This window comes from Rhipicephalus microplus, chromosome 1 (assembly GCF_043290135.1).
Source record: "Rhipicephalus microplus isolate Deutch F79 chromosome 1, USDA_Rmic, whole genome shotgun sequence".
In the NCBI taxonomy this organism is placed as follows: Eukaryota; Metazoa; Arthropoda; class Arachnida; order Ixodida; family Ixodidae; genus Rhipicephalus; species Rhipicephalus microplus.
This window is the reverse complement of record NC_134700.1, coordinates 233,743,530-233,754,896: the sequence shown is the minus strand read 5'-3', so window position 1 is coordinate 233,754,896 and position 11,367 is coordinate 233,743,530. Positions and strand designations below refer to the sequence as shown.

At 43.2% G+C, this 11,367-nt stretch overlaps 1 protein-coding gene across 3 annotated transcripts in view; it reads right to left on the bottom strand.

The window, feature by feature from the left end:
• The window catches only part of LOC119159523 (ankyrin repeat and IBR domain-containing protein 1-like), an 86,587-nt gene that overhangs the window by 18,074 nt on the left and 57,146 nt on the right, over positions 1 to 11,367 (bottom strand). For all 3 annotated transcript variants that reach the window (XM_075891627.1, XM_037412316.2, XM_075891628.1), the window contains 2 exons: positions 6,901 to 7,018; positions 141 to 220 (listed from right to left, as the gene is read on the bottom strand). In XM_075891627.1, coding sequence (XP_075747742.1) covers positions 141 to 220; positions 6,901 to 7,018 — 198 coding nt within the window. The remainder of the gene's footprint in view (positions 1 to 140; positions 221 to 6,900; positions 7,019 to 11,367) is intronic.

The window sequence follows — 11,367 nt, the reverse complement described above, 5'->3', positions numbered from 1 at the left end:
TAGAAGCTCGAATGATGTTCCCAATGGATAAGTGCATTCAGGAACATGATCACAACCACTAGAAGCACTTCAATCACACGGGCAGTATTACCGACTACCATAGTGCATCCAGTAAAGTTTCCACCACCTTTCACACTAACCTGAAGAACAGCATGGGGCAGGTGATGAAGGCAGCATACTTTGATGAGAATCTGCACTGGCAGCATCATTTACCGTTGACCTGAAAAATAAGGAGGCTTGGTATAAAAAATGCTGGCAGTTTACACTAAATGACACAAAAATCACAGCAGAGTTGGTGGTTTCCTAGCCTCAGTTTGGGTAAGTTATTGCTGGGTCATGCTAAGTTGTTGCTATGTTTTACAGCAAAAGCTGTTATGACAACACAACTCGAGTCACGTGCAGCTGTCTGCCGCCGCCGGTGTCCGTAACCACATCGCGCAAAATTAGAAAAAAAAAAACCCTAGCACCAAACACACGGTGGGGCTCGAAACCCGAGTCTGCTGGGTGCTAGGCCAATATTCTACCACTGAGCTACGCTGGTGCTAGTGACTTGTTGGCAAACCTAGCACCAAAGGCACAGTGGGGCTCAAACCTGGGTCCGCTGGGTGCCAGCCCAGTGTTTTACCACTGAGCTATGCTTGAGACTTGTTGGCAAACTTACCTTAGGCAGGCTTGATGTCGGGAAAGCAATCGCGTCAATACGACTTATAAGACGTTTTAAAACAGAGAAAGTGCAACCAGTCGTCGCACGATGAGAATAGTGTAACGAATGAGCCGTCCAATGCTCCAACCCATTACAAAAGCATTACAAAACGGTGGTGCATACCCATTTCAGTCATAATTCCTCATCGTAGTCAGCCACTGCATGAACAATTGGCACGAAATTCCTTGCAAGTGTTTACCGGCTACCACGCTTCTCAGAAGAATGACGAAAAATAGCATAGCGAACGCCGGCCTACTACTCAAAAGTTTATTAATAACGCCCCAGTGGGTATCAAGCAAGTGTGCTTGCAGTAGTTACCCAATGAGAGTTTTGAAAAGGCTCTGAAAGGCCGCTCTTCTAGCTTTCGCTGTGACTGTGCTGCGCCTTCTGCGCAGGCCTGGCATTTTTTTTCTAAGGTACGCCATGTTGTTGCCAGGTTTTGCTAGCTTATGCCACGTTATTGGTTGATTTTGTAATGAATTATGAATCAGTATCTACTGACTATCAATTAGTATCATTTGATTATCCTTCATTCTATTTATCTCCATGCACTTTTCATACGGAAGAGATGGCTGGCTTGTTTTATCTGTGTTTAAGCAGCACTCATTGGCAGACTTGTATGCTTTCACTCGCACCTAGAACATAAAATGTGCAGGGCGATGTTACCAATGACTTTAGAGGGAAGATGATGGAGACAGTGACAGAAAAAATTCCCTGCAAGCGTCCATTAAAAGAAAGCCAAACAGCTGTGGTCGAAGATCACACAAAAACAAGAAGACAACTTGAATTATGCCATGTTTTCTGCTTTGCAACATAGCATGCCTAATACAGCAAGTGCGACTTGCGCCTTTCGGTTGCTTCTGTGCATTGCTTCAACAGAAGTCCGGCGATTCGGCTTTGACGCCAAATATTCACATCATGAGCTGGCAGCTGTGTGGCCAGTAAGTACAAACAGCTAAAAAAAATATTGATCGAATGCTTGAAACTCGTTGGAGCAATGCTCTCACCAGAGGGAGGTGGTCTCGCAATAAATGCGCCTGTTAGCAGAGTTGTACGTAATGTGTTACAGGTAATTGATTACTAGTAATAAATTATATATTTTAGTAATTTTGCAACATAATAAAAAATTTTAATTCAGGGTAATTGAATTACATTTTTGTAATTTATCACTAATAATGAATTACTTTTTCTTTTTTCAAAATAAAGTTGTAATGAGTCTTCCACGACAGCTCTCATCCTGAAAAATATGCGCCCGCTCTGTAGAACCCTTCCAGTCGACAGGACGGATCGAGGGAGGGGGGGTTCTCTTTAGAGCTTAGCTCATTTTTTTAACATTTTGCTTGGCCATACCTGCAACGCCTTATCCGAGCGCCAAAAGCAGCAAAGCATGACCGTTACATAGAGGGCTCTTGGACACCAGCATCGAAGCACTTCCTCGAAGCACTATAGTAAGCTTGTGCGAAAAGTGTTGCTACGTTATACATCCCTTTTTTCCAGCGAACACATTGAGGGTGTTTAGTATTGCAAATGACCTCTTAACGAGGAGACGTAGAAGAATCAGCGATGACAACTTTGAAAAACAAGTCCTGTTAAATATTAACGTGTGACACTATATCACAGAGGCCACAGTCAGCCTCCTAGCTTTCACTCAAGCCTCCAAAGCCACGGCATATAGTTTGTTGCAGTTTGAGCAAACTTGCATTGCTGTGTCATGGCAAATCGCAATAATATTTTGAAGAAAAGTAATGCAAAAAGTTATGGCAAATCGCAATAAAGATTTGAAGAAAATTAATGCAAAAGTAATCGATTGCATTTCTGTAGTTACTCGGTTGTTTTTATAGGGCTGTAATTGATCACTGCAATCAATTACATTTTAAAAGAAGTAATTGTAATCGTGAAATTTATCTAGTGAGGGAAGTCTAGCTGTACTGTACGAGGAACTAGAGGGTGTTAAATGGGACATAATAGGGCTCAGTGAGGTTAGGAGGACAGATGAGGCCTATACGGTGCTACAGAATGGGCACGTCCTTTGCTATCGGGGCTTGGCTGACAGAAGAGAACTGGGAGTGGGGTTCCTGATTCACAGAAACACAGCTGGCAACATAGAGGAATACTATAGCATTAATGACAGGGTGGTAGGTATCGCAATTAAACTGAATATACAAGGTAAAGGTGGTACAGGCGTACGTGCCTACATCCAGCCATGACGGCGCTTCAGTTGAAAGCTTCTATGAAGGCGTGGAATCAGCAATGAGTAAGGTAAAAACACAGTATACTATACTGATGGGAGACTTTAACGCAAAGTTAGGGAAGAAGCAGTCTGGAGACCAGGCAGCAGGAGATTATGGCATCGGTACTAGAAACGCCAGAGGAAAGCTACTAATAGGATTCGCAGAACTCAATAATTTACAGTATTTGAATACCTTCTACCAAAAACGAGGAAACCGCAAGTGTACATAGAAGAGCCCTAATGGCGAAAATAAGAACGAAATAGACTTTATAATGAGTGCACACCCAGGCATCCTGCAGGATGTGGCAGTGGTTGGCAAGGTACGATGCAGTGATTATAGAATGGGACGGTTTCAAATTCGCCTAGACTTGAAGAAGGAACGACAGAAACTGATACGCAAGAAGCCAATCAATGAGCTAGCACTGAGAGGAAAAGTACAGGAATTCAGAGTCTCGCTTCAGAACAGGTACTCGGCTCTTAATGAGGAAACCAACCTTAGCGTAGATACAATAAATTATAATCTGACGAGTATCATTACGGAGTGTGCAGTGGAAGTTGGAGGCAGGGTAGTTAGACAGGACACTGGCAAGCTTTCCCAGGAAACGAAGAATCTTATTAAGAAGTGTCAAATCATGAAAGTCTCAAGTACAACAGATAAAATAGAACTGGCAGAGCTTTCGAAGTTGATTAATAGGCGTAAGGTATGCGATGTAAGAAGGTATAACATGGAGAGAATTGAACATGCTCTGAAAAATGGAGGAAGGGTCAACGCAGTGAAGAGGAAACTTGGGATAGGCAAAAATCGGATGTATGCACTAAGGGACAAAGAAGGCAAAATAACTATCAATATGGATAGGATAGTTAAAATAGCGAAGGAGTTTTACAGAGATCTGTACAGTAGCCGGGACAACCACGACCTTATTACTATAAGAACTAGCAGTAACCCAGATGACACCCCACCAGTAATGATAGAAGAAGTCGGAAAAGCTTTGGAGAGCATGCAAAGAGGCAAAGCTGCTGGTGACGATCAGGTAACATCAGATCTGCTGAAAGATGGAGGAAAGATTGTGTTAGAAAAACTAGCCACCCTGTTTACGAGGTGTCTCCTGACGGGAAGAGTACCAGAGTCTTGGAAGAATGCTAACATCATCTTAATACATAAGAAAGGAGATGACAAGGACTTGTAGAATTACAGGCCGATCAGCTTGTTCTCTGTAGTATACAAACTATTTACAAAGTTAATTGCTAACAGAGTAATGAAAACATTAGTATTCAATCAACCAAAGGAACAAGCAGGATTTCGAAAAGGCTGCTCAACAATCGACCACATTCATACTATCAATCAGGTAATAGAGAAATGCTCAGAATATAACCAAACACTATACATAGCCTTCAGAAATTACGAGAAGGCTTGATTCGGTAGAAATATCAGCCGTCATGCAGACACTGCGTAATCACGGCATCGATGAAGTATATATAAACATCTTGGAAGAAATCTACAGGGGATCAACTGCTACCAGAGTGCTTCACAAAGAAAGCAACAGAATACCAATCAAGAAGGGTGTAAGGCAGGGAGACACAATCTCCCCTATTTACCGCGTGCTTACAGGAGGTTTTCATAAGCCTAGAATGGGAACAGTTAGGGGTAATAGTTAATGGAGAGTACCTTAGTAACCTGCGCTTCGCCGATGACATTGCATTGTTGAGTAACTCAGGGGACGAATTGCAACTCATGATTACGGAGTTAGACAAGGGGAGCAGAAAGGTGGGTCTTAAAATTAATCTGCAGAAAACAAAAGTAATGTACAACAACCTCGGAAGAGAGCAGCGCTTCGAGATAGGTGATAGTGCACTTCAAACTGTAAAAGACTATGTCTACTTAGGGCAGGTAATAACTGCAGAGCCGAACCACGAGATTGAAGTAACTAGAAGAATAAGAATGGGATGGAGCACATTTTGCAAGCACTCTCAAATTATAACAGGTAGATTGCCACTAGCCCTCAAGAGGAAGCTATATAACAGCCGTATCTTGCCGGTACTTAGCTACGAAGCAGAAACTTGGAGACTTACAAAGAGGGTTCAGCTTAAATTGAGGACGACACAGCGAGCAATGAAAAGAAAAATAGTAGGTGTAACCTTAAGAGACAAGAAGAGATCAGAGTGGATTAGGGAACAAACGAGGTTTAAGGATATCATAGTTGAAATCAAGAAGAATAAATGGACATGGGCCGGACATGTAGCACGTAGACAGGATAACCGCTGGTCATTAAGGATAACTAACTGGATTCCCTGAGAAGACAAGCGGGTTAAGGGGAGACAGAAGATTAGGTGGGCAGATGAGATTAAGAAGTTTGCGGGTATAAATTGGCAGCAGCAAGCACAGGACCGGGTTAACTGGCGGAACATGGGAGAAGCCTTTGTCCTGCAGTGGACGTAGTCAAGCTTATGATGACGATAATGATGAATTGTAATCGGTCACTCATCTTCTGTAACGGGTACAAGTCTACCTGTTAGTTATGATTGCTCTCGCCTGAAAACCCAGACTCAAGAACAGCATCTTCGAAGCTCGGGATAACAGAGATTGAGCTCTCCAATGTCCACCAACAAGCGGCAGATCAGGCAGATCAGATTGGCTTGGACTGGCTTGCAAGATATCAGCCATGTCACTGGCACAGACTTCCTGAATGACGATGATTGCTCGCAATTTAAATGAGAGCTTGTTACATCTACAGCCACCCCCTGAACAACCACTCATGTGTGTTACTCGACACACATTAAAAAAAAAAAAATCACAGCATATCCACGGAGTGAATGATGATGAGCGGGGCGAAGGATTTATCTGTCCATCCGTCCATGCGTCCGATCGCGTTTGAGAATGCAGACGGCATGCAGGTAACACCAATGAGACGCGAGCCAAGGAAGCCGAGTGCAAGCATCTTCAACGCGCCCGCCGCTGTGCTCCCTCCATGGCCCACCAACGATGCGCCACATACAGCGACTATCCAGGAGACTAAGAGGGGCACTCGTTCACGCGCTATGCAGACGGCGCGCGAATAACACTGACGATATGCGAGCCAAAGACGCCGAGCATAAGCGTCTTTAACACACCCGCCACTCTGCTATACTCATGCTGCACCAACGATCCGCCACGTACGGTGACTGTCCAAGAGACTGAGAGGGGCACTCGTTGGCAAAGCATGCGCAGCAGCCAATCGGAGAGTAGTGGCAGAGTAACACAATTTAGGAAATGAGACGAGAAATGATCACCCATTTCTTCTGCCTTATTTTCTTTCGCGACTCTTCTCTCAATTACGCATGACTAGTCACAAGGTTAGACTATAAGGAGCTCCGCCTTATATCGGGTGCTAACGCATAGCACGTGCAGCATGGAATACCGAACTTTACAGCAGTCCCAAAGCCCCAAAACAAAACTGCACAACACGGTGTGCTATCAACCTTTATAGATATTTTCTATAAATTTTGATGAGTCACGATTCCCGGATGCCTTGCATAAGCCAGATGCTCTCCAACTCCACCGCTCGGAAGGCTAGGGAAATATCAAGGTGCCCCATTTCCGACAGCTGCAGTGGCCACTCAATTTGAAAAGTGCAATCATGAAATCTCAAATCAGGGTTGCACAAAACGTTCCTTTTCAATAAAGTTACAACAGATGTTCCCTGATGAGAGCTCCGATTCCCTTAATTTGCCCCGAGTACAGCCGGAATATCTAAAATTCGTGAAAATTCCCAGTTTTCCCAGTTGGAAATGTCACGAGTCAATAAACAGAAAAGCTTACTGTTTTGAATTTAAAGCAATATTTTTTAAATACACCATGTTACCGTAAATTCGAGAAGCCTTATTGGACTGAAGTGCATTGAAGCATTCTTAAAGCGGTTGTTAACATGTGTTGTATTAATAAGATACTAAAAATTAAAACAGAAAAAAAGGTGCAAGTTTTTCAACTCACTCAGAATCACAGCCACGTTCAAAACGACGCTGGTCTTCAATCATCTGCATTCTTGACAGCTCTAATGCAATCATCAGATCCATTGAGAAGTCAACCTCATTATGTAATTGATGAAGCTCTGCAAACACATCAAAATATGGGCCCATTATATCTACAAGCAAGTTAGAAAAAGTAGCCAAGAGTTCGAAGAACGCTCATCTGGTCAGACATTAGACAAGATGAAAGACGATCACTGACCAAGTCTGGCAAAATTATTCTACGTTTCGTAGTTGCACACGGGTTCCTCGTACACTCATTCAGAATGAACGAGGAACTTGTATACGTTTGCGAAACGTCAGATCACTTCATTCGACTTGGTAAGTAAACATGTTTCACCTCAAGTTATAAAAGGAGACAATATAATGCGACCAGATTACTCAAGCTGCAAAGTGGTACAGTGAAATGATTAGCAAAGCAATTGCACAGGTTAAAGAGGTTGTGCCATACAGACACAGTGCACAGCAGCCACTAACTCTGGTGCGAGCACTTTGTGTTTGGCGAATGCTTTTACTTTCTCGTCTCATGCAGCACTGCTAGGACAGACTCCATTCTGAGAATCACCAACTGTACATGCAGAAATATACAACATCCAACTTGGCGCAAACAACTGCATACATTTTCCTTCTAAACATAATGCCCCACTGCTTTTGCTGTGATATACTCATAGACATTACAGTTAAAACAGCGTTAAAACAAGCAAATTTATAGCAAAGAAGGGCTGATGAGATTAAGAAAGAATAAATCATATTTGGGAGGCAGTAATTTGCATGAATATTAAATCATACAATGATTTACTGCCAATACTTATGCAAATTGGCCATAGCTTTACATGAACCCAATTCTGCGTCTCGTCTACCAGCATGCCAACTTAGTAACGCTCTCTTTAAGTCGTTACCATCTTACCACAACCGTGGCGTACAACATCACATGAGATTGAACTTGGTCCCTTCATATTAACCAAATAAGAAGCAACGTTAACTGAATGCTCAGATACCTACAATGTAATTTTCTTCTCCAACCTCATCACTAGAACTGCTACTGTGGAAAGCATTAATCTGCTCAATTGAGAACGGCTACGCTGTATGGGACCCGAGCTCTGCCAAGCTAACTGATCTACATGACCTTGTTGAGAATAGCTCTACTAGATTCATTCTCTACAAATACAAGCGAACTGCCAGTATCTACTTCACAAAATGAACTCTGATTTCATCGTCACTTGCTTTTTGCCGTTGTCTTACCCGCCTGAACCTTTTTCACAAAATTTACTTCCCTTCCGTAACAGCCATCTGCGTAATGAACTAACCTCTAACCCACTGTGTTCGAAATACAGGTGAAACATCGGAGTGCCGCCGCCACGCAATCGCTGCGTTGAGCTTTGGTTCCTTTGCTCCTTCACGCCACTGGGTGGAAGGAGCAGTCACATGGCTCAGAGCCTGAGTGGCCGACAGCCGGGCAGGCCTTCGCCGCCACGTTGCGCTCTTGTTTTTATTCCTCTTGTGCCATAATCGGCTATTCTATTCTTGTGAGCAAGCCGTGAAATGGGCAAGAACTATTCTGTGCCACAGTACAATTCTGGCGACAAGACCTGCACTGAAAAAGTATCGCTTTTTTGCTGCATTCTGAAAAGCGAATTGCCTGACGGTATGGCGCCTTGTGACTCCACACAAGGACCGTGGTTCTTGTGAGTGCACCATGAAAAACGTCTAGCTAAAAACACTATGCCAACGAAGTTTTCAGATTGCAGTGCTCACAGTAAAAAAAAAATAAAGCACCTGTGGATCGTTCCAGTCATCAAACACGCTGTGTCAGCCTGAAAAATACAACCAGATTTCCGAACTTATGCCAATGGAGACCTAGCAGTCGTGCGGCATGGTCTACGAGACATACAAAGCTGTGTGGAATCTGATGCCCCAGAATTCGATGCGATGCCAGTCATAGTGTCATCCACAAGTTTGATCGATAGTTTTTGAGAACGACAGTGGCATGTGCCTTTCCTAACAGCAGCCTGAGCTCAACACAGGGTTGACAGTGATGGGTTGAGAACAATCATGTTTTGTGAAGTTTTCATTACTAGTGGTGAGGCAGCTATGCAGCAAGATGATTCTGCAACTGGTGCAAGCTGATTCTGCTATGCTGCTCCCAGCCGAATCACCATGAAAAGAGGTCATTGATTGATTGATATGTGGGGTTTAACATCCCAAAACCACTATATGATTATGAGAGACTCCGGAAATTTCGACCATCTGGGGTTCTATAACATGCACCCAAATCTGAGCACACGGGCCAACAGCATTTTTGCCTCCATCGAAAATGCAGATGCCGCAGCCGGGGTTCGATCCCTTGACCTGCGGGTCAGCAGCCGAGTACCTTAGCCATTAGACCACCGCGGTGTGGCGCCATGGAAAAAGTGCTGACTGCTGATGAACAACTGAACGTAATTCTAGCTCTGTAGGGCAAACGTACACCCAATCAATACATCCCATCTCTTTGCTACGTCAGTAGCAGCAAATATATTGAAATGTTCGTCAGGCGAGTGAGTACGATTAGCTTGTCTGCCGGCAGGTCATCTCTACATTGCTGGAAAAAAATGGATCTCTACATCACTGCAACAAAGTGGGAGGCTTTTGAGTTCATCCAAACCATGAGTAGCCATTCCAGCCTGCCCGTGCTGTCTTCTCCCCGTGAGAGAGTTACGCGTGTTTATGAGAATATCTGGAGTTTTATGAGCTGAAATCACTATACGGTAATGAGGTACGCTGTAGGAGGGCTCTAGAAAGTTCGGCAATGTGGTGTTCTTTAACGTGATCTGACACCGCACAGAGCATGGGCGCCTGGCATGTAGCCTCCACTAAAATGAGACTGCTGCAACAGAAATGAACCGTACGTTTTTCTGCTGTAATACTACTGCCAGTATGTTATTTTTGTTTCTGTAAAGATTACTTCAAAAAAAAAAAAACAGGACTAACTTCTCTCATTCTTCAACATGACTTTGAAGCCAAATACTTAAATGCACGATTTCACATGTCCGAATCCGGAAGCATCCGCCTTTCGCAGGCCAGCAAGATGGTTAATTGAACATTTTACACAGACATCTGTGGCTGTATTATAGAAATTTTACAGTTGTTACTGCTTTTGTTAATTTATCTTCGTGCTCCATTTCGAGTGCTCCATGGTCCCAAAGCGACCATGCATGATGGCTCACCTCAGCTACGGTTAAAGTGGCGCCATCTCAAGCCATCTCCACAAAACGAGCACGAAGTTTCTTCGCTTCCGTAGGCACCGTTGGTTTAACACCATGGTTTTAACACCATGCTCTAACCAATCCTATCACTCTGTTCGCAATGACCACTCATAGAAAGTTGGAATTATTTAATGTCTTACTGATTACTGTTACCAAATTTATATCACCCACACCAGGAGCATAGCCAGGGGGTAGCCCACCGAGCACGTTCCCCCTCCCCCCCCCAAAAAAAATTATTTCTCGCCCTAGCATAGAGAGCGAAAAATTGACATTTTAACGGGGTGCCCCTCCCGAAATTAAGTTGGTGCCCCCCTCCGAAAAAAATTTCTGACTACACACCTGTCTCACACATCACATGACTGGAAAAACTTTCCTGGAAGCATTACTGCATTGAAAACCATAAATTTTTTTTTAAAGATACACTACATAATACTGTATAATTAGAAGACAAACAACATGCATCTTAACTGTTTTGCTGTGCTTTTTATTGCTTTTACTAGTATTTATCTTTTACTCACTCCCCTCTGTAATGTCAATGGCCTTGAGGGTGTTAATAAATGAAATTGCGCAAAACTAGGTGTCTAGAATTCTACTTAAAGATACAAATGCCATTTTCTCATAATAAAGCCATGCTTTTAATTTTCTGCAAGCACAGAATATTATAACACAAAATCTCAACGATTCTCCAAGCTTCTAGCTTGCAGGAAAGGGGTCCTACTGAACACCTCACTCCTAGTGGCAGTCATCGAGAGCACACACCAAGCTCAAATGTTGATATACAAACAATTAGGAACATATGAAATTTGAACAATCGCATAATTTCCATGATACAAACACTTTTTTGCCCTTGAGACCAGACACAAAAAGTGCTCATTAATTAGGGATGAAAACGTTGCAGCTTTCTCCTGATCTATCGCTCACAATAGTAGTGTAAGAATGATTAGATTTCACAGCTACAAAGAAGCTTGTGTAGTTAAGCATAAACAATCTTCAGTGCACATTTGAGCATATTATCTGCATGATTAGTACCCTTACACGCACACCAGCAGGCCATACTTACACGCGCCAAATGTACTTTCGCTCGAAATCTTTTCCATGGTCCACGCCACGCAGTCATTTTCCTCCCTCCTTTCTCTTCCCGAGTACACGATTTACTCTGACTCTCACACCGCCATCCGTCACATACA